This window comes from Rhipicephalus microplus, chromosome X, assembly GCF_043290135.1.
Source record: "Rhipicephalus microplus isolate Deutch F79 chromosome X, USDA_Rmic, whole genome shotgun sequence".
Taxonomy (NCBI): domain Eukaryota; kingdom Metazoa; phylum Arthropoda; class Arachnida; order Ixodida; family Ixodidae; genus Rhipicephalus; species Rhipicephalus microplus.
In genome coordinates, this window is record NC_134710.1 from 185,539,672 (window position 1) to 185,562,727 (window position 23,056).

General features: G+C 43.2%; 1 protein-coding gene across 7 annotated transcripts in view; it reads left to right on the plus strand.

The window, feature by feature from the left end:
- Nucleotides 1-23,056, plus strand: part of CadN (neural cadherin) — a 307,286-nt gene that overhangs the window by 28,378 nt on the left and 255,852 nt on the right. For all 7 annotated transcript variants that reach the window (XR_005110559.2, XM_037428692.2, XM_037428688.2 and 4 more), the window contains exons 3-4: nucleotides 9,767-9,958; nucleotides 19,119-19,365. Coding sequence is in view for 6 of the 7 variants with exons in the window: in XM_037428692.2 (XP_037284589.2) it covers nucleotides 9,767-9,958; nucleotides 19,119-19,365 (439 nt within the window). In the remaining variant the exon portion in view is untranslated. The remainder of the gene's footprint in view (nucleotides 1-9,766; nucleotides 9,959-19,118; nucleotides 19,366-23,056) is intronic.

Here is a 23,056-nt window from a genome sequence, read left to right on the forward strand (position 1 = left end):
GTTAGGCGCAGGTGTGGAGGACCCGAGTCTCGGCCATCGCTATACGTAGTCGTAAGCGGCTTCCGTAGTTGGCTCGCGTCAAGGCTCAGCGACGGCGAGCGGCCGTTGTTCGGTCCGTTCTTGAGCTTGCTCTCTCTCTTCCTTCCGGAGAGAGAAGGAAACCCACTGGGTTTCAGACTTCGAACCACCTCTCGCGGAGATCGATTGCACCTGGCGTATCTTGCGCCAAAGCACTTTCTGACGAGTACGCCTACAAGCGCGCTCCCTCCGACCACCTTGCTTGCGACTCGGCTAGGGGAGGTCCTGCAGGCATGCTGTCTCGTTCGGCATTTTTTTTTTTCTTTACGGACCCGCGGCTGTCATTTTCCTTTTACTTTGCACGTGTTTGCGGGCGTTGTGTGCGCCGAGCAACGCCAGGTTTCGAATAGCTGCTATCGATCCATTAGCGAGCTTGGCGTCGCAAGACACTGCACAGAGGGACGCGTCATCGTCTTTCGTGTGGTGCTAAACTCAGTAATGGCTGCGTTGACAAAGCCCGTTCCGCCCCCTCCCCCCGCTCTTTTTTCCCGTTCTTTCGCTCTATAACAATAATCGCGCTGGAGTGCCCCGTTCGCCGTTGTTCACTCTTGGCGCGGGACAAAGGACGCCGTGGCCGTCGCGGCGGCCAGGCGCAACATCGTTCAGCGAGTGCGCGAGCGATTCCCGGCAGCGAATGCTGTGTTTGGCTTGAGACCGATTTCCGGGGCGCCGGGCCCTTCCGGGCTCCTCTGAGGACTCGGAAACTTCGATTTTCCTGTCAGGCGTTGGTCTTTTTCCACACTTTTTTTCTTCTTCTTTATCGGGGCAACCGCTGCCAATCCTCCTGCGGAGTCCCTTGGCGCGCCTCATTAAAGCCCGCGCATGCGCCCTACATATAGTCCGCCTGACTTTTTCTTTGTTTGCGTCGCTGTCCTTGAACGAGCACTAGGTGCGGTACGTGGCAACTCAGACTTGTCTCGTTAAAACGTAGTGCCTTAGCACGGAACTTGCGCAAGTTTATTCAGATTGAAGTATTGCCTTTAAGCTTTGTTTAACGTGTAAATCCGAAATGTTTTCTTTAAAAAGCTTGCTCTTGGGGGGGGGGGGGGGGGAAAGAGGCACTTTGTCTTGTAGTGGGCTGTGCGAGCAGCTTTTAGATGGTGCGGTTTTTACTTCCTTGGTGCAGACCTTTGAATGTGAAACTTCCGGTTTTTTATGGTCCTGAAGTTAATCGTTTATACTGTCTTGAGTTCAACAGTGACATACTTGAAAACCAATGCCAACGATTATGTGCTCGTTAAATCTCATTGATACCGCCCCGCCGCGGTGGTCTAGTGGCTGAGGTACTCGACTGCTGACGCGCAGGTCGCGGGATCGAATCCTGGCTGCGGCGGCTGCGTTTTCGCCCCACATATCAATAAATCAAATCTCATTGATAGAATATGATACAAGTGATACCATCAATTGTATTCAGGGATAAATTTGACCGTTTGCTCAGATTTGGGTGCACGGTAAAGAACCCCAGGTGGTCCAAATTTCAGGAGCCCTCCACTGCGGAGTCGCTCATAATCATATAGTGGTTTTGGGACGTTAAACCTCACATATCTATCAGGGATAAGTTTGATATGCTGATGGTTTCATTGATGCACCTAAGTCTCATTGATACAGCATGTACCGCTTGTCCGGAATTAGGTATAAATAATACCGGTGCAAGTTAAGTGTACTGATAGATTTATGCTAAAGTGTAATTTAGGCTTATGCAAGTATTCTAACTCTTCGAATCTTCGAAAGAATATTACAGTATTTGAATTAGCTTTGATTGCAATTCAAATTATTGAGAATTTTGAAGTATTCGAAATGAACAAATAAATATCCGCATGCAACTCCCCCTGGAAAGGTGGTTTCATTGCGGAAGAGAGGTGCTCTACCGTGAATACACCGATCCAGGAAAAACACGCACTGCTGTAAAGCCCTACTTCAAGGTTAAATGAACATATTATTCTTGCATTGATTCATTTTTTAAGTTTAAAAGCTTGTTATTCCGGCTTGTCCTCAGTATAGTTAATTTTATAATGTAACATAGTTTACAGGTTATCATTATCATTCTACTGAATGTCAAATCCCAAGTTGCTTCCACTTCCTTTGAACCATGAAATAAGAGATACCTTGTTTTAATTAAGACAAGGTATCTTTAAAACAATTAAAACACATACCTTGTTTTAATTAAAAGCGAAATATTATGCAGATTGGTTGGGTCATAAAGAATATGCTCATTTTTTAATATGCGAAATATATTATTTGAATTCAATTTGGAATTATTTGACAAATCACTATTCGCTTCGAGTGCACTTTGTACCTAAAATTTACTATTCATACAAGCGTAGTTTAACTTCATTTATAAAGGGACACTGAAGTGAAAAACTAAAACAGTTTAAGCTAGCAAATTGGCCTTTGGGAATTTTATTGCAGTTAATTTCATGATCATAGGTTCATTACCAGAAGTGAAGCGCCGTTTCATTCATTTGCATACCAAGATTTCAGTGCTGGTACACCACCTTGTTACATTTTTAAAGCGTTGCTTCTTTTTGTATTTTGGCCACTTTTGCGCACTAAGTTATTGAAGCCTGCATCTTCTGTCTCTGGCTTTGTGAGACCATAGTGCAATAATATTGTACCAATAAGGAATTCATAAGCTTGAGTAGGTGCCTTAGTAGGCCCTAATAGTAGAAATATATAAACCCTGTGATGTTGCAGTGAGCTGCTGTGACTTTGCCACCTGTCTCTTATTTTTTGGTTTTTCTGGGTAACTTAATTATTCTAAAATGAGTTAATAATACAGATGTTTCTCTCAGTGCCCCTGTAGATGGGCTTATGTTTTATTCTTCCTTCACTTCCAGGTTTGCTGTACAAGTTTGTGAAACAGCTTTCTGGAATTGGATTATCTTTTGTGGCAAATGGTTATGACTAGTTAATCTGTGGAGTTCATGTCCAGCTGAGGTAAAATAGTTTTAAGAGCACTGTTTGCAAATGGGCTTGCACATTTTAGACATTTGGGGGACTTCCTTTAAAAAATGGCTTCTTTGCACAATCTTAAACTTTTTTTCCTTTTCAATAATTCGATTGTTGCATCGCAAAGCATGGGTGTTGGGAGCACATTAGCAGCTGCAATAAAGGGGAACTTGCAATATTCAAGGGGTTGGCCAATTTCATAAAATTCAGAAAAAGCATAAGGAATTTTCGCCTAGCTGGCTGTGAATTAATGAAATTGGTATCCACTGTAGTTGCACCAAAATTACCTTTCCTTTTGTACTTGGCAGGAACATTGTAAAAGTACAAATTTTTGTCATGGAAAGCTTGTCTCTGTGTTTAATACCGTGATGGTTGGGATCTGCAATAGTTTCTGTGGGACAATTTCATTCTGTATTAATATGCGTGGATCCATGATACGAACCCCCCCCCCCCCCCCAACTCCACCCGCTTTTAGAGCACAGTTCTTAGGTGCTTGATCTTGCAATAAGTAGGGTTGCCATCACCTTCGGTGGCGTAATAGTTAGACACGATAAACTTTCATAAAAAGATTGCCCAGGATCGAATGGTATTTGAACTTGGGCCTTCTACGTGGCAGTTGAGTACTCAACCACAGAGAGCCACGCTGGTGCTCAAAACTCGTGTGAAAAAAAGACCCTATACAATCGTCACGTCTGACAAGGAATCGTGTTAGCTAATGTAACTAATGTAGCTAATGTGTGGCGTGAGTGTAATATAACGACCAGTCATCTCACAATGCTAAGTGTGCAACTAGTGTGTGGTCTAATGCTTTCCACTCACTGCAAAGTGTTCAGCCATAATTCATCATCAGGCATATCCAGCATTAACAAAGTCTACATAATACCTTATGTGTAGTGGGTACCGCAGTTATTCGCAGAAAGTCGATTAATGGTATAGTGGGTGCTGTCCTACTTCATATAAATTATGATTTGTGGCGTGGAAAGCGAAAACTTCGTGAAAAGCTAAAACTACAAACACGGTTGGCTTTGCCTCAACATCAAGCTGCTCTCTTAGAATTCACATCAGGCAATGTGGTAATTGTCTGGGAATAATTTTTTTTAAATTTTATGTATGCTGTGTTGTCATATTTACATGACAAGACAGTCTATCCTTGTTCCAAGCTGTTCATATGTCGTTAAAATTGCAACTGATGCAAATGAAATTATTGTTGATTGTAGGCATGCATGAAATTGTCAGCCACCAATTCAAACTCGTGAAAGCATATTCTCGTAGTGATACAAGCCCACGGCAGCTCTCACTGAGAAAACACCTTAACATCACATCTGCAATTGGCAGTGCAGACTAACTTAACACTGTAGCTGCTTTTTACTGTTGTTAACATGTTAGAAGTGTGATGTGCTATCGACATATTTATATACTAAGCATAGCTAATTAAATGTCTACAAGCTTTCGTACTCAAGGACCAGCATGTACTTGAATGTTGACTTTGATGCAGAAGGAAGTGTATGTTACATTCATAAACAAATAATGCTTGTAAATTGCTTCTTATTGCTGTATGACGTTGAAAAAGAAGGTCTTGCTCCAAGGTTTTTATTTAAATACATGACACTTGGGGAACATTATTTCTCACAATCCACTTTACCAAATTTGATTTATTGCACTTGAAAGAATAAACTATTACTGTAGTAAGGATTTTTGAAAATTAAACTATCATCTTTTTTTAAAAGTATTGAGTACATTGAAATTGAAAAATAAAGATAATCGTTGAGTCCAGGATTTGGTAACTCTGCAGTTTCGAATACTGCATCTAATTACATTTAAGTGTACAGTGTTGATATTTGATACACTCCTGTGAACTATGGTGATATAGAATGCACCACTATGCTGTAAACTTTAGAGCATAGTGGGGGATCCATATCTTTATAGCTTATATTTTCAAGTTTAATGATTTTTTGTCAAAAAAAAAAAAAAACTTCGGGCCCTGCATACTAGTTCTGAATTTTGTGGTTACTGGGACACAGACACACTAAGACCTCATTATAACAGTCGCATCTGCCAGAAAAATACTTTGTTATAGCCAAAAATAAATAGTAAACGATTATTCGTAACACGGTATCTATGACAAAGCTATTCTTCACTTTGCTGTAATCAATAATAGGTTATATCCAAACCAAATTTATTATTATTGAAGTGTGAGTGCGCGCGCACACACACGCACACGCACGCACACACGCACTCACGCACGCACACACGCAGACACACACGCACACACGCAGACACACACGCACACACACACACACACACACACACACACACACACACACACACACACACACACACACACACACACACTAATAATAAATACTGCATGAACTTTGCAGATAAAAAAGTTGAATGTGGACACAATTAAACCACATCTACGAAAGATTGATTGCTTTTATCGACCTTTCCAACGTACGTCATGAAGTAAAAAAACACAAATTGCTCTTACCGACAAATTTCTCGTCATTGATAAGATGACCTTCACGCCCTGCTGGTGTGAAGACTGGAAACGGTGGAGCTGGTGTCTTTCCCCCGGTTAATTCCCTCATCCTCATCTCCACGTCCCTTTCCCAAACATTGGCTGTACCGACGTGCAAAATATTGCACGTCGATACACACACACGCGCGCGCGGGTCATGAAATTCTGCTTATAAATGCTTTATGAGCTTGATGCTTATTTGAACTAATGGTGTTGCTGTTAACCTTGTGCTAACACTTTCTCCTACGCCAGTTTTTATACCACCTGGCAATCTACTCTGCAGGAATTAACAATTGTCGGGCTATGCCTAACAATGAATGACCCTTGGTATGGCATGACAAAAAGAATTGAAGTGCTCAGAGGAACTTGCAGAATTGGTGGATAAAAAGTCATTTACTGATTTTGTGAGTGTGATCCAGTCATGAGATTGAAATATTGTAAAACAAAACATGTGATTCAATAAAGTTCAGTGGGCATCCCATAGAATCTACTGGTAGCAGTTGTTGAAACTTTGTAACTTGGCTTACTATGAGCCAAATTATTTCTGTCTCTTTTTTTTTTGCACCTGAAGCACCAGTGTAAATGCATGTCAATGGTTTTCCATAAAATAAGTTAGGGCACTTGCGATATGTGTATGTTACAATTGAAGCTTCTTCAGTTGTTTTGTAGGCGATTCCACTTTTCTTTGCAGTCTACAATGAATTAGGTAAGTGAGCTGTATTTTCAAGACTAGGTGCAGATGTGTTCATTGTTAAAGGGAATATCTGTATGCGCGGCATTTTTAGAATTTTATATCTTACAGAGGCATAGCGGCTTTGATCTGCATAAGATAACTGTTGGTTGGGAGCTCTGAGTCCCTTTAAAAGACTAGTGACGTGCACGAAGGTTGTATCCGCTTGCTGTTAGAAGGCCAGCAATATTGATGGTGTTTATTCAATTGCTCCCTTTAACAGTGGACTCTACTGTACATCAACATTAAAGGTGACTGGTAAAAGCTAAAGATTGCTAGTCTCATAAGACATGAAGTTCGAAGCTTGCTCAGCCCCTACTATCATCTATAGTGCCCGATTTTCTCTTTCTTTCGTCCCTGTGTGGGAAAGCTAGCCCAGGCAGCCTAATTTAAAGCTCGTGTGTCTAGCTCGGTTATAATTTAATTTTTTTCAGTGTAGTACGAGTTGCATGTTCCAGAAGAGTTGGCTGCTTGAGTCAACATTATTATTGGGGTGTATCTGACATATTAGAAAGTAGTGTGGCACTTGAATGCTTGTCTTTTTCGTTTGTTCCATGTCATTCCAGCTCTCTAGCTTATATTCAAATTTTTTGCTGCATGGATAGACAGTTTATTTCACGAAATATTTAAGCCTAATTAAGCTCTTTGAACACTATCAGACTGCACTGAGAAGGAGAAAATTAAAGAGTATTAGGTTGCGGTTATCATCACAAATACGTTTATCAACCATGGTTGTCGGTTCTAAAAAATAGAAAAAATATAAGTCTTGAAGTTGCAAAGATTCCTGGTTTGCTTATGATTGAAAATATATGATGCTTTAAAGGAGTACTGACATGAATAATAAATAGTTTTTTTATTAAAACATTTGTTAAAAAATAAAAACACTGGTGTTGGGAACCAAAAAAAAAAAGAGTATTGTGATGCCGGGGTATGTATCGTATATATTTTTAATACCATCTTGAAAAAAAAACAAAAAAACACTCAGTTTCGATATCGAAGGAGTTCCTTCTCAAGTACACATTATGGCAGTGTGGCATCATGGGGAGACGGAAATTTGTGGTGTATTAGCAGTCTGCTGTGGTGTGTTAGCAGTCTGCTGAGGTAGTCATCTGCTGAGGCGAACAAAAAACACAATGATGAGTAAATTGCCTCCGGAGGCCCCCTAGGCATAGGTCAGCGAAACTTAGGGAGCTCGCTAAGACTCGCTCATGAAATATATCTTGAGCTTTGGACTCTGTCGCACTCAGACTTCTGTTCTAGCCTTGAGGGCTAGTATAGAACAGAGTTCCAGCAGTAAAATGCAGCACAACTCACTTTAATTATACTGGCAAGCTGATCGGTTGAGAACCTCGTCTATCTCTCTCGCTGCACGTGCCCTTCGTTGTTCTCTTCATGCTGAATATTGAGTGTGGCAATATTTTATTTAACTTATTTGCTTCTGAAACCTAACTTCATTCATGCCAGCTATGTTTAGATAATTGTCTTCATTCCATTTTGTACTGTTTCTGCTTCATGTTGTGGATGGAAACAGTTTCACTTGCTTTACGGAATTGTTAGGGCTTGAAATATTGTAAGAAGCCTGTCACAAAGGTGGTTTGTTATTTCTTTTGTGGACCATTTTGCATTTTATTGAAAATCTGACTTGAAAATTTGAAGCTTGAATAATTTATAATTGAAGTTGAGTCAAATTACTTTTGAAAAGTTTGGCTGCCCGGTGTTTCTAGTGCAAAGACCACTTTATTTTACTATATTTTAAGACCTCCAAACTCGGGCAATTATCAGCCTTTATGTGTCCTTCTTTTGTACCCTCATGCATTCATACCTTTTCTGCAACTTATGCAACTAGTGTAAAAAAAACTTGATTGCTTTAATAACAGTCACTTTTGCATTTTGAGGCATTAATAAGAAGGGAATGTTTCATCAGAAAGGGGAATATGAAATGTTTTGCAGTTGTATTTCTTGAGTATCAATTGTAGCTTTTCCAAACCCAGGAAGCTCGCTGAGATGCCCCTTACTACACACTCATGTTGCATCACTCATTTTCTCGTGTCCTTGTTTTGTTCATACTGTGAGTGTCAATTACCTACTATACTTCAGTTCCTTACTCAGCCACGTCTCATTGTGCTTGCAGCGCATTGCAATACATGTCGTCACTGCTTATTTGGAACATGCCACAGATTGATAGCTGTGCCCGAAACATTTTACCTGGTGTTATTTCCACCTCAAATTCATTTGCATATGACTAAGTTGGAAGCGGTGCAGTGTTCTAAAAGGTCGAAACAAATCATAGCTGAAATGCACTTATGAGTAACGCGCAATAATAAAAAAATTCATCTGTAAAAGAAATGTTCACTGCTGACATTCCGTGCGGCAGTTCAGGGAGAAGTGTCCTTTAGGTATTGAACTGAATGGCTACTGCTGATAGAGACACAAATTTCAGAGCATGTTTTTTGCCCTTTGCTTTCAGCATTTAACATTGTTGGTCACAATGAAGCACAGCCTGTAGTACATATTTCAACTGTACCTTGGGCATAAAGGCATTAGTGGAACATGTTTACATGTTGAGACATTGCTGTGCCTGTTGGTGATCTCTGTGCTGAGTGGAGGTTTTGCACTGATTGCCTCTTTCTGACTTGGAACTCTTCATTTCTATTTGCCCTGTGGTTCAACTACCATGTGCAGCAAGACCTGTAACACTAAGTAAATGCTTCTCATGCTTCTCTGTGAGAAGTCATCATCAAAAGGCAAAAAGAAAAGCAATTTGCTTCTTGCATTGCAAAAAAACAGTCACTCGAGCTTGATGGCAGTGACTATGGGAGTGCATTTGTGAGCACTAGCTGTAAGAAGTATGATACCTTTAATTTTAGGTATGGCATTATTGGAAAGCACTTGCCATCTATTGTGCCTTTGGTGCAGGTTGCTTTATATGCATATCTTGTACACACAGAAGTAAGCTTGTTACTGAAGAAAAACAGTTTGTATTTTGTTTCTAGTAGACAAAGAAAAAAATGGCAAGCCTTTTCTGCTCCAGTCAAGGCTTTAGCCACAGAGCTTTCTTTATGCAAGCACCTGCTTGGGTAGCCTGCGACAGTAATTTTGCTATCACACCGATGTTTGTGACAAGTGATGGGTGCTTGAATGTCTACTAGAAAGTCGTCTGTAACAACCTTCGGAAATGCAGGTGCGCTTCTTCAAAGTGCATGGGGATTTCTTATTTAACCTTTGTATTCTATTTACTTGTTTCGTGTATGCTGTAAGTATTAACACCTTTCAACAGTGTTATTATTCTTGTATAATACAGAATTAGGAAATGAATTTTAAATACAGCATAATTTCTCTATCTGCTTTTGTCTACATATTATTTATATTGTTGAATCTGTGACAGTTTTTGTAGCAGCACATAGTGGTGATTCGTAGTGTTCCAGATTATCTTATAATTTCTACTGCTAGATGCTGATGGCTCATGGTTTTCTATTTACCCTATGCAGAGAAGGAGCGGCAACGAATCATCATCCGGATAGCGGACGTGAACGATGAGCCTCCCTACTTTATCAACCGGCCGATTCCGATGCAGGCTGTTGTACAGTTGAATGCCCCGGCCGGCACTCCTGTCTTCAAGTTGCAGGCCAGGGATCCGGACACGGACCACAATATTCGCTACTCTATTGTGCGCGACAGGAGTAAGTCCCTTCACCCTTTGTAGTTCTAGTTGAATGGTGCATACTGCCATCAAGCATATATGGTGATTTTGTTTAGCATTTTTCATTAAATTTTAAGAGGCACAAGTTATGCTGATTGCATAACTGGTTATGCCACTTACCCAAGTTGGGTAAGTGGTTATGCCACTTACCCAACTTATTTTTTTTGTTAAAAAGCTGTTATGAGATCACTTTTTTGAGTCACGCGCAGTTGTCTGTGCCACCGCCAGTGTCCGTAACCACATCGCGCGAAATTAGAAAAAAAAAAAAACCTTGCACCAATGACACAGTGGGGCGCTGTGTGCTAGCCCGATATTCTGCCACTAAGTTACGTCGGTGCTTAGAACTTGTTGTCAAACTTGCCTTAGGCAGGCATGACCTCACACCAATGGCGCAGTGGGGCTCAAACCCGGGTCCGCTGGGTGCCAGCACCGTATTCTACCACTGAGCTACACGGGTGCTTGTGACTTGTTGTCAAACTTGCCTTAGGCAGGCTTGATGTCGGGAAAGCAATCGTGTAATAGGCTTATAAAGCGTTTTACAACAGTGAAAGAACAACCAGTCGTCGCACAATGCGAATAGCGTAACGAGTGGGCTGCCAATGGTCCAAACCATCACAAAAGCTTGTTCTTCCCTATTAACAATAGCACATACCCACATCAGCCGTAGTTCCTCATCGTCGTCAGCCACTGCATGGACAATTTGCAGAAAATTCCTTGCAAATGGTTAGCGGATACCACACTTCTCAAAATAATGACGAAAAATAGCATAGTGAATGCTGGCCTACTACCCCCAAAAATTTATTATTAATGCTCTTGTGTGTCAAGCAAGTGTGCTTACAGTAGTTACCCAATGAGTGTTTTGAAAAGGCTCTGAAAGGCCGCTCTTCTAGCTTTTGCTGTGACTGTGCTGCGCCCTCCACGCAGGCCCGGCGTTTTTTTTCGTCTCTTCGCGCTGACACGATTTAGAAACTAAGCGCCAATACTACCACAATATCATTCTTCGGTGCTTTTACAATTAATAATGTCTGCATACGGAAAAATGTGTTGCGGTGTTTCTCAAGGCTTTGGCACTCTGAGACTTTAGGCAGGAATCTTGGCCGCGAGTGTTTTAAGTTGGCTCGGCGATGGCATTGATGCTTAAAGGGGTGGTCATATGTGTACCCGCCGGAACAGATCTTGCCGGAATCTATCACTATGATCATTTTCAATACACCGAGGTTTGCTCTAATGGAAAAAGCCAAAGTTCCAAGGATTTATAGGCCGCGTTCAAGCATATTGCAATGTGACTCTTTGTACGTGTAACAAGTCACAAGCACTGGTGTAGCTCAGTGGTAGGATACTGGGCTGGCACCCAGCGGACCCGGGTTCAAGCCCCACTATGCCATTGGTGCTAGGTCATGCCTGCCTAAGGCAAGTTTGACAAGTTATACACCAGAACACAGCGAGCTCGATGCTTGCTGCCATATTGAAAAGCGCGTGGCGCCGTCTGTTGTAAGCGCGGTGAAGCAACACTCTCAACTGCCAGGCGAGCAGACGCTCGGCAAATCAAACGCGAAACTTCACAACTCGAGTCCGGCTGTAAGCATGTTTCGCGCTGTTCCTGTGCTGAAAGTTTATGCTAATGCCGTGTGAAACGTCGAGGAGCCCTTCCTCGACAGTCCGGAATGTCTGCAGCACGTGCGTTGCAGAATACGGAAGCAGCTTGATCAGGTACGTACTATTGCGATTGGAAGACATGCGAACAGTGGAAAGCGTTGCTTTTGACTCAGTCGAACTGCGGCGTGCCTTAGCTATGGCAAGGCAGAATTTGTGCTGTAAGCCAGCGTCAGCGTAACACTAGAATCTGGTTCCAACTTATGCTCATGCACCGCATGTGTATCAATTGCAAGTCCTGCGGGGCACTCGGAACACACGTGCAGTGCAAAAGTGCCAGCCAGAACAAGATTTTAAAATGCTACGATGATGCCGGCCGAAAGCACATGTAGATTTGCCTAGTGACAGTCAAGGCATGTCGCAGTTTGACCGGGTCGAAAGTCATGCTTTCCGTGCCGTTCACGCATCACGATAGTAGGCCGTTACGGTTGTAATAAACATGCACGGTGCGTGCATCTACGCGTGAGTCGTAATACGCATATTCTATTATTGACATGCGACCTGCGAAAAAGTACGGCAATAGCTTTGTGCCTCATACTACAGGCATACTGCATGGAAATCGCTGCTGTAAAGTGAAAGAGCTGGAGTCGCGCTTGAATAAACACAATAAGTTTACTTACTCGACACTTCACAGGGCTCATAGTTTTCCTGCTGATTGCGATTATATCCTAAGGCGGTGGAGCTCGGCGTTTTTCGTTGTGGACGGGAATCTGTGTAATCGAAAAACATCGCACCGGCACGATTCCCGCAATGCGCTGTGAACTTCACAGGCAGTGCTCAGCAATCTCTTCTTGGGCTGGTTGTTGTCGCATCAGATGACAGCGCAATGGTACCCAGATGACAGTTTATGAGCACGCGGAGCGTGAACAGGCGCTTTTTCGCATTTTAAACTCCCAGAGCCAATGCATTCCATGCTAGGGGGGCGCGCCTTGGCAGTTGCAAACAAAATATGGCGTCACTGGGAGCGAGGGTATATTGCCGAAGGCGCCTGGGTTCGAGATAGACGTGCTCTCGTCTATAAGCACCAGTGTAACTCAATGGCAGAATATTAGGCTGGCATGCAGCGGACCCGGTTTCAAGCCCCACTGTGTCATTGGTGCAAGTTTTTTTTTTTTTTTTGTAATTTCGCACGATGTGGTTACGTACACCGGCGGCGGTGGACAACAACTACGCGTGATCCGATAAGTGATCTCGTAACAGCTTTCGCTGTAAAAACTCTGTGCAAGCAATGTCTAACATTGCAAACAGGCACAAAACATAGCGGTATCTTATTGATTATCGTTTTCAATCGACACGAAGATTATCCTGCACATTACATGTCGTAATATATGCCCCATATGTTACCCAAAATATGCGAGAATTGCCACATGCAAATTTGTGTTGTTTCATTGCCGTTCAAACCTTTCGTATCCGCGAACCACGTCTGCAAGTGGAAGGTGCCACTTAAAAGCAAGGAGGAGGCAAGGAGAGAGAACTTAGTCACTCTGTCATGCTGTCAAAGTGATTTTCAGCAATATGTCTCATATAGTTGAACTTTCTTCCTGCTGGACGAAAAGTAGCACATACTGATTTTATCAAAACCGTCCTTTTTACTAGCCACCAAGGTGGTGAGATGGTTATGGTGCTCTAATGCTGACCCGCAGGTAACAGGATTGAATCAGTCGTTTTTTGATGTAGGCAAAAATTTTTGAGGCCCGTGCAGTTTGATTTAGGTGCATGTTAATGAATCAGTGTTGAAATTTTTAGAGCGCTCCACTAAGACGTCTCTCGTAATCACATCGGGGTTTTGTGATGTTAAACGCCATCAATTGATCATTAACAGCTATGTTTTTACTGTTGTTCAGAAAATCTCAATCCAAGAAAAACTTAAGTTAACTTTCATCCTAGATTTTTAGCAGGCGCCTATGGTTGGTACTACACACACAATTAGCTGAAGCCGTCTACATTCGCGGTAAAGAACAGAATGTCTTCCAGGTGGACTTGTATTTCACGGTGGATGCTTAAAGGGCTATGCCACACAGTCCTTCATTTGTTGTTGTAGCTGTCAGGTACAACTTTAGGCATCTCACAGATGAAAAAGAGCATTCTACTTCAGTTGTGCGCACTGGCAGAGTTGCCAGAATCTTTAGAAGGTGGTGCGTGTTTGGAAAGAATACCTTTGGGCAATCGGCAACCGCTTGCATAGCAAACATGCTCAGCGTTTGTCGCTTCTCTCGCTCTGAATTCGCAGGCCACACTGCTAACTCCCCTTGCAATGCCGAAGTTGAGATAATGTTTGAGTACACGTCGGCAAACTTCTGGGCAGTGGGAAGAGAGGCAGATTCGGGAATATTCTGTGGCAGAAGGGAAGAAAGAATGTTCAAGGTGTGCCGATCCCTTTTAAAGCGCTCATTGAACTGGTATAATAAATAGCCCAGAAAAGGCCAGCAATACTGAAACCCTAGAGTGGTCTTCAACGCTAGCCACTGGCACGTTACTTCGGTGAAGCTGCCTATCTGTGACAAGCGGTATCCTCAGTTTTGCCAGTGGTCAAGTGTGCACTGGGAGCAGCGTCGCCTTTCAGGAAATAATTAGCAAGCGTTATACCGTACGATGTTTCGGCGTGACAGTCTCATAGAAGGGCCCTGATCGACCCAGGACACAAACTACCCAGCAATACGTGTAAACAGCGTATTTCAAGGGGGTGACTTTGCATTGCAAGGAAGCAACACACAACAAAGTTTGGGCAATGACCCTGAATGCGAGAAACGAGACTTTAGCAACAATACATGTCTGCTGGTAAAGTTCCGCCTTAAATACTAGCGCTCGTTTCTCGCTTGGCGGAAATATTCGCAGGTATACATTTCCTCCGCTTCCCTTCAGGCGCGCTGGCCCGGTATGTAGGGTCGCGCTGGCCCAATATCTTACTCTGCACGCGAGACGTCTCACGCTTGTGATTGCGCCCATATGGAAGGTGGGTAGTTTCTGTCGCAATGTGATGCAATACCACAAACGGGAAGGAACACGAAGGAGCTGGTGGCAGCAGTGAAATTCTAGCGACTCGCATCGGAATGCCCGAAACAGAAAACAAACACGCATGGATGGTGCACAGTAGATCGTGTTGCATGCGCTGGAAGTTCTTGGAGTCCACACGTTCTGAGAAATGGATTATGTTGCACTATGCTCTGAACAACTCCGGAGTTCATACCTTCATCACTGGTGAACCGATCACTGAAGATTTTGTGCGATGCGAGGCTGCTCTGTGTCACGGTGGTTTAAGTGCTAGAAACATGAATGCACGTATGCTGCGCGGTGAAATAGTCTGTACAGTTCTGAATCTGTTGACTAAAGAAAAATCTCAGCTGCACGCTTGCAAACAACGGAATACATCTTGCCGCAATGCTATTGTTTCAGAGAGCTGAGTAACGAAAGCTACTCAAAAAAACAAAACAAGAACATTCTGTGTTTTATTGCACGTATTTTTAGTGCATATACGCAGCGAACAAGCTAGTTTTATGTCAGTAGGTATAGTCCTGTCGCACGTGCACTATCGATCAAGACCAAATGAACATTTTTCATCAATGATTACCTTGCCCTCGCAGATTGCATGATAAAACCTCTATGACTGGAGTACTTTATTGTTATCAAAAGTCACAGTGCAACTGAAATTCCGCCCGAAAAATAACGTGTGCAAAATCGTGTGGCAAACGTGCAGCATATCTTAAAAAAAAATTGCTTATTGCAAGCATGCTTGAATTCACGCAGTGAAGTAAAAAACGTTTACTAAAAGATTCCACTGCGTCAGGGCTGCTTGACATATATAGGCTAACATAAGAATAATTTTCATATGCATGCAGTCACAGGCATCCACAGTAAGAAATTCGCTCAGCAAAGTAAGAAAAACCAAAATGTAATTATGAATGTACAAAAACATGTATATACCTCTCGTTCCTCGTTATAAGTGGAACCCTCCTTGACCTATCAAATGCACTTAGCCTTGATGAGGACTATACTTAACAAAGATGAACGATTAACGATGTCTTCTCCGATTGGGTGGGTCATCGCAATAATGCATTTTTGAAGAGTAGTCCAGTCAATGGTGCGACGAGAGGCTGTTGCTCTAAATGGTCATTGTACCTGTCGTTTACTGCATTTTACAGTACTTCTTGCACTACTGCCCAGCCACCATGGTCTAGTGGCTAAGGCACTTGGCTGCTGACCTGCAGGTCTCGGGATCGAAGCCCGGCTGCGACGGTTGCATTTTCAATGGAAGCGAAAATGCTGTAGGCCCGTGTGCCAAGATTTGGGGGCACGTTAAAGAATCCCAGATGCATGGTCTAAATTTCCAAAGCCCTTCACTACGGCATTTCTCATAATTATATGGGGGTTTCAATCAATCATTCTTCGAGGACATTTACTTACTCTCTTCACAGTCATACGCATGGGGAGAGGGGAATATCATGGCTAGATACACATGCACACCATCTGTTTAAAATACCACCGTAGCGACGTCACAGAAGAAAGCTCATGCCTTCTCCCCCAGTCGGGTCAGTGTGACCCCCCCCGCCCTGAAAAAATTTCTGGCTGCACCCCTAATTTTAGAGCTGCATATAGAAAAAAAAAAGCTCTGTCTAAACCTAGTATGTCTTATCTAACGTTTTATCTGCAATATCCTCAGTGACATCCTAGTGTGCAGGTGTCTTGAAAGTGACACTAAGCAGAAAAATTATTTTCTGTGTATTAAGTAGAATTTCACAATCCTGAAAATGCCACTCTTACCGAAGTACAATTTCAAAATCCTGAAAACGCCACTCTTACCAGGAGACTATGCTTGGCAAGCGAGAAAACGTGCGAAAAGAAAGTGCGTGTTGAGATGTTACCTTGAGGTTCCCGCACTGAATAACAGGACGTTATATATTGAAACGCGCTAGCGAAGATATCTTCGCTAGCGCGTTTCAATATTTTGAAGGCGTCTACTGGGTCCTAAGTCGCGTCTAATCGATAAAAACAAAGTACTTTGTCATCTGTAGGTGCCATAGGCCTAGCATACAAATTTTCAGAAAATTTAATCAAGCTAATGTAGAGAAAATACGAAAAATACATTTTGAAATTTCAGACGTCAGGCGTGGATTTTGGTGCGAAATTTAATAACGAAGCTTCAACCTTGATTTTATTCTCTAACAATGAACTTGTGATAGCAAAACTTATAGCACTAGAGTTCTCAGAGTGCAGTTTATAAATCTAAACCAAGTCATTGTTTCTCTTTGGTGTCCTTGCAACACTTTTCTAAATAATCATCACATGGCTTTATTCTAGGAGTTTATTGCCTCACGAATTTGCTGGAAAAATTTTTAACATTCGTCTAGTACAAGTGGTAGTTGCATGAATTTTATGCATGCTTTAAGTGCTTTCTCTCTTCTTTAACCTAAGTGAGCAGGCTGAAAGCTACTCAGAGGGTGAATGAAAAGGGGGCAAGAAGCTACGTTCTTTAGTCGGCACACATTATGACCTTGAGCACTTTCTTTTCTTTTTTTTTTGAACATGCAGCCACTTTCACTGTTCTGCACAAGTGCACAATCACGTGGCGTTATCCGATGGTGGCCGTGGTAACTATGCAGCTCACAATGCTCAAATCAGCCAATGGTCAAGGACTTTGGGCTTATGGAGCCATCAGTTTGGTTTATGGCATCATTTGTCTGTAGAACAGGGAACGATTTCTAGCTGCCCTTGATAATTAATCGTAAATCCCACGCTGCATGCTGCGCTATAATGTTTGGCTCATGTGTTCTCGGGAGCCTCGACTGGCAGTGTTTTCCGGCCATGCTCAAAGTGTTGTGTTCTCTTTAAGCTGATGGGGCCAAATGGGGCTGATATTTTCAACAGCAGCGCTGCTTGAGCCAGCTGTAATTTGTCCTACGCAAATGGAGGAAGAAAAAAGAACTTGTGCCATGATGATGTCACCGTTCATTGCCTAGGTACTGGTTGCACAGCTGTGCACCCGCTTCGCTAGCCTATACACTGCTCCACCACCAGTCCACATGCCTGGACGTTGCGCACAACTTTTTCAATCATGCTAGGCAGGACATCAAGGCCAACTGCACGTGTTCCTTTGTTCTGTATAAAGCTGGCACATGTCTGCAGTGCACAGTACCAGCTGTAGACTGTAGAGATTGCAGAAGGTTCACACTGCCGATCAGGGAGAAGCTTTTTGGGAATCGTGGTGTGCTGCCAAGCGAGACTTCTCCACGGGACTCGTTTAAAGTAGTCGATGACATAGTACAGTCGAAACAGCAAGAGGCTACTGCGCTGACTGAACTTAACTGGAACTTGGCATCACTTGCCATTACTTCGTAATGCCGAGTTCGGTACATCATTGTTGGAAAGGAGTTGCAATCTGTGGCGCCAACATGCTGGACTCGACTGTAACTTAGCATTATGCCCCATTACTTTGTATAACTTAGCATCACATGCCATTACTTCCAGGGCCGTAACTAAAGGGCAGTTGAGGGGGTTCTGACACCCCCTGAAATTTTTTCTTGCTTTAACTTTTCGGGTGATACTAAATCATTTACATGCCTTCACATCAACCACTAGTTACCAAAATTAGCCGTTCTGCAGAAAAACACTCCCCGAACAGTATTCCTGGGTACGGCCCTTATTGGTTCGTATAACTTAGCACCGCGTGGCATTGCTTCCTATTGCCAGCACCAGTTAGGAACCAATGAGCTGCACTGCCACTTTAGTACTGACACATAAACTTTGGTCTCCCGTTTTTCTGCTGTAATGTGTTGCTGGGGTCTGTTAGTCATAACACGACACATCGTTCGCTACAGCATGCGACAGATAATTGCAGGTTTCGTTATCAACCAGTTTCAGTTTCGGTTTTACAAGGTTCCGAAAACGAGAACCTGTTAGGTGCAACTATCGCCACCTAGCGTGTGCAGCTCTCGACCACGTCAGCACTCAGAACTGTGACGCACTTCGGCACGGTCCGCATCAAGAATTACTTTCCAAAAAGAAACCTGACTGCAGTGTCGCCAAACACAAGACTTTCAAAGCATGTGCCACGGCCACGCTCTCGCAACCAGCCGCCGAGAAATAATAGACTGCGGGAACAGACGAAACAAAAGGAAAATGGTGGCCATGACGTAATCAAAACTTGTTTTATTGACTGCAGCGTGGGGACGTGAGGGAAGTAGGGGGTCCCGAAAGGATCCCCTTCGAAGGTTTGAGTGGCACGATAGAGCCGTGCGCTCACGAAAACTTCAAGATTGATTTAAAGTACCTTTCAAGCTATTCGCTGTTGATAATTTGCAGATGATATGAATGTTCACAAGAATTGACACCGCAGGCTATCTCGGCCGCGAAATTTTGTCAGTACCCCTTTAACCTTGCACTACTAGTGCAAGCTTTTTTGTTACTATTTTTGCAAGCTTTTTTTGTTATTGACAACATTGTTTTAAGATTTTGAATTAGTTGATAACCTTCTCCTATTTCTTATGATGCAGGTGGCAACAGGTTTGACGTGGACCCGCATTCGGGCGAGGTGGTGACCCTTGGCAATGCACCATTCATGCTGGACAAGGAGTACGTGTTATATGTCAAGGCTGAAGATCTGAATGGCCAGGTTGGAGACAGACAGCACCAATCAACACGTGAAGAACGCCTCTCAGTGGTTGGCGGCAAGCGCCAACCTCAGTTTTATGTGCCATTCTATGAAGCTGTGATACCGGAGAATCAAAAGAAAGATTCTGAGTAAGTTTGCAGACAACTTACCAAAGCATTATTGCTGAACATGCTATTACATTATCAAGACACAGACACTACAGTACAGGCTGTGCTGTATTCTACTCTGTCGCAGAGATGTCAACAGCTCTTATCACATATGTGTTGTGTAAGTGGGGTTTGTTATCAAGCTGTAAGCCATTCTTAATAGCGGTTTACTGCTTGGAAAAAAAAAAAGTGGTTCCACATTGATGCAAATTTCATGGTGTAAAATAGACTTTAGATAGTTTGTTTAGCACCTCCAAACTGATAGTATTCCTTCCGGGACACATTTAGCATTGAAAAACTAAGATGTAAAAAGAAATGCCTAAATGAGTGAGCTTTCCGACATATCATTACCATTACCACAGCTGCACTGAGGTAGGACAGTGCTGAGGTTATATGACTGCACAAATTTCTGTAACCTCCACATAATCTCTACTGGCTGAATGAACAAGAATACTAATGGTTTTCAAAATGAAACTCTTGGGTGGCACAGTGACCAAACCAGGAAAGTTGATTTTAAGCTTATGGATCACTGTTAGAGCTACATGCTGGAGGTGTGGTTTCTGGCACATATAACGGTGTGTGCATGCTCAGCTTCTCAGTGGCTACATTGATGTGTTTGAATCGGCAGTGTCATTGAAGCATGTAAGTTAAGGCATGTATTAACTGGGTGATTGGTTTGGGAGTCCTGCATGCCTAATCTTGGTTCACAATAGGTTTTCAAGGCATAAAAAGAAACCCTTAATATGTGTTGTCATACCGCAGGTGTCTCTGCTGATATGGATAGAATTTTTGCAATTTAACCATTCTCTGCATAAGCTGTAGCCAGGGTTTTTTTTTTTTGTTGAGTGTATCACAATATTTTGCTGTTTGCTGTTTATCTGCTTGGTTTTGGTGGTGCCTTTGCGAGGTACAGGGGGAAGAGACTCAAACGACGTACCGCATTGTTGTTGTAGCATTGTGACCTTGGTGGCAATAAAAAGATGCTAGAATGCTTCTTGATTATATCATGGATGACTGTTTTAGATTTTTATTACCATCAAGGCTGCAACTGCTTAAAAAAATTGCTAAACAGCAGAGGATGCTGCTTTGTTTGTGTTTCTTTCAATTTCCATAGTACATATTGTATGTACTTATGTGTGTTTTGGAGCATGTGACTCCATGGCATACTGTTTTTACCATTGTCTGCATCTGTTTTTGGTACTGCTTTGTACTTCTCCTTAGTAGCTCTTCCATGCATGTCATGTTTTGTATTTTGTATCTATTATAAGTAAGAACAACTTTTTTAGACATGGCTGCAGAGGGGACCATCTTCGATTCTCCTGTCTCAATCTCTTCTGCTCAGTCTTGCCTTGCCATGCTCTTCGTTTTAACTGTCTTGCGCACAGTTGTAGGTATTTCGAGAGCTTGAACACTGTAGAACATTAATAATCAGAAATTTTCGATTTGCCGCGATTATGCAGTCTTGAAGAGATATGCTGCAAACAGTGGATGTGATCACAATAGTGTTTATACGCCAGTGTAACGCCAGCAGTGATGGAAAGTGATAACCTAAGTACAAATACGAAATGTTTTGTTTGTCAAGCCTGCAGTCCCAGGAACACTGCTTTCTAGCGTGCTAAATTGTTTTACAAGAGCTACAGCACTTTCCTGGGGCTTCTTATGCAAGTACTTTTGGTCGTGCACAGGTCATATCTTTTTTTTTTCTACTTTACCCAAGTTTAGCTGAGCCAAGTCTTCGAAAACAAAATGACGCCTTTACAAGGGATTGACAATTTACACATAGTAGTTTACGTGCGGCCGTAGTTAGACGGTTTTGATACGTCATGGCTTGAAAACCTGAGCGAGTTAGGGGAACGAATTTGGGCTCGCATGTGATGTTACGTTTGGCCCGGCAGTTCGTCTCAGCATATGCCATTGTGCGCAAGCCGGTCTGCTAGAATGCTTTCAACCCCATCGGTGCCCGGTCAGAAGCACCTAGCACGACGCTGCCCTGCAGGTGGGCCAGGCAGTTCGCTGTGGTCGGGTTACGAGGAACTCGACGGAACCATTGCAAACAACTCTTTTGTTGAACGGGTTCGGACAGCGTGAGACGGCACCACTGTGGCACTTCTCATGGAGCCAACCTCTCGACTCGGCTATTGTTGCCTACGCGAGGTCGTTGCAAAGCTCCAACAGTTCGGAAGCGTGGGAAGGCGTCGAAGTAGCCGTTCTCAGGGATCGAGCATTTGGACTGCCATGTTCGAGAGAGTTCTGGAAGCCTGTAGCTGAAAGCAGCCATGGACCGCTGCTGATGTTCGTGTCAGCCGCCATCTCCACGGAGGAGCTCAACTTTCCCTCTCCGGACTCTACCCCCTTGCCCTGCAATGCCTTCAAGGCGCGGGCCGGGTGCGTCTTTGTATGGTGGGCTCGTGATAACCATTGGACATTCTCACTCACATTCTTCTCCTCGAGTGGCCCAATGTCTGCATTCTTTCGGGCGGGTGGACCACTGAGACATCACGCCACCTGATTCGTGGCAACACTGGTCACCGCCTTCTTCGCATCTCTGTGAAGGGAGATGATAGGCTATAAAAGCCGCAGCAATGTGTAAATAATTGCTGAATCTCTGCTGAATTACTGTACAGTTCCATATTTCTCATCATGTAAATAAACCTTCGTTCTATCTCCAAGAACGCGTCTCCTCACTGGTGAGGATCGGCTATGGGGACGACGGCGGGGAGCCAGCTACCTTAAAGAAACCTGCCGTAGCTACCATCGACCTCATACCCTCTTACAGTGAGCGCAAAATTCAGACCCCTGTCAAGTAGCGCCAGAGCGACATGGTTTGATGGACGACAACGGTAGCGACGAATCCAATGGACTGCCACTATCACCACCACCAGCTGCTAGCACACAAGAAGTAATTCTTCACAGAGCTGTAGGTCAGCAGCATTTTGCAAGCCGCAACGATCGCATTCCCAAGCTTGCGTGCTTCTTCCTATGCGCCAGACCCGATGGTAATCAAACGCCATGCGGCCGCACGCATGGCCCTTATTCCGGTGCGCTTTAAGTAATCACAGCAAGGTTATTGGGACTTCATATTTGTGGTTCATGGCTCTTGCTCTAGGGGCGTGACGTGCTGGTTTTGGTTACTTTTGACGCTATTTAAAAATATAAATCCTACTAAGGATCTCGAAAAGTATACTATCACTGTCATCATAATTCATGCTCTTTTCCTTTCCACCGAAATCTAATCACCCGTTCTGGCCAGTTGTGGGTCCCTTTAAGTTTTGTTTTATCTGTTTACAGCTGGTTAATTTGACTAACTTTAATTTCACTTTAGTTCTTACCTATATTTTTTAGTCTTAAAATGTAATTTGCTTCATTTTGTACACTTATGGGATGTGTTGCTCTGATAGTGAATTCTACTTCAATGTGGTCATGTTAACTTATCACGCAAGAAAAAGAAAACTTTCTGAAAATCTCGGGTTTCCATATAACATGTTCATGTTCAGTAAATTTAGCTTGTCCATTATCTGGTATAGTCAAAGCTGCAGTGTACTTAAAGGGGGTAGTGTGCTCTCTCCCCTATGCTCCCCATGAGGCGCTCTGAAGCCGCTCATGTCGCCAGTACAGGGAGCCGCTGGGGCTGTACTACAGTTCTGTCTTGAAACCTCGCGCGCCCACTCCTTCT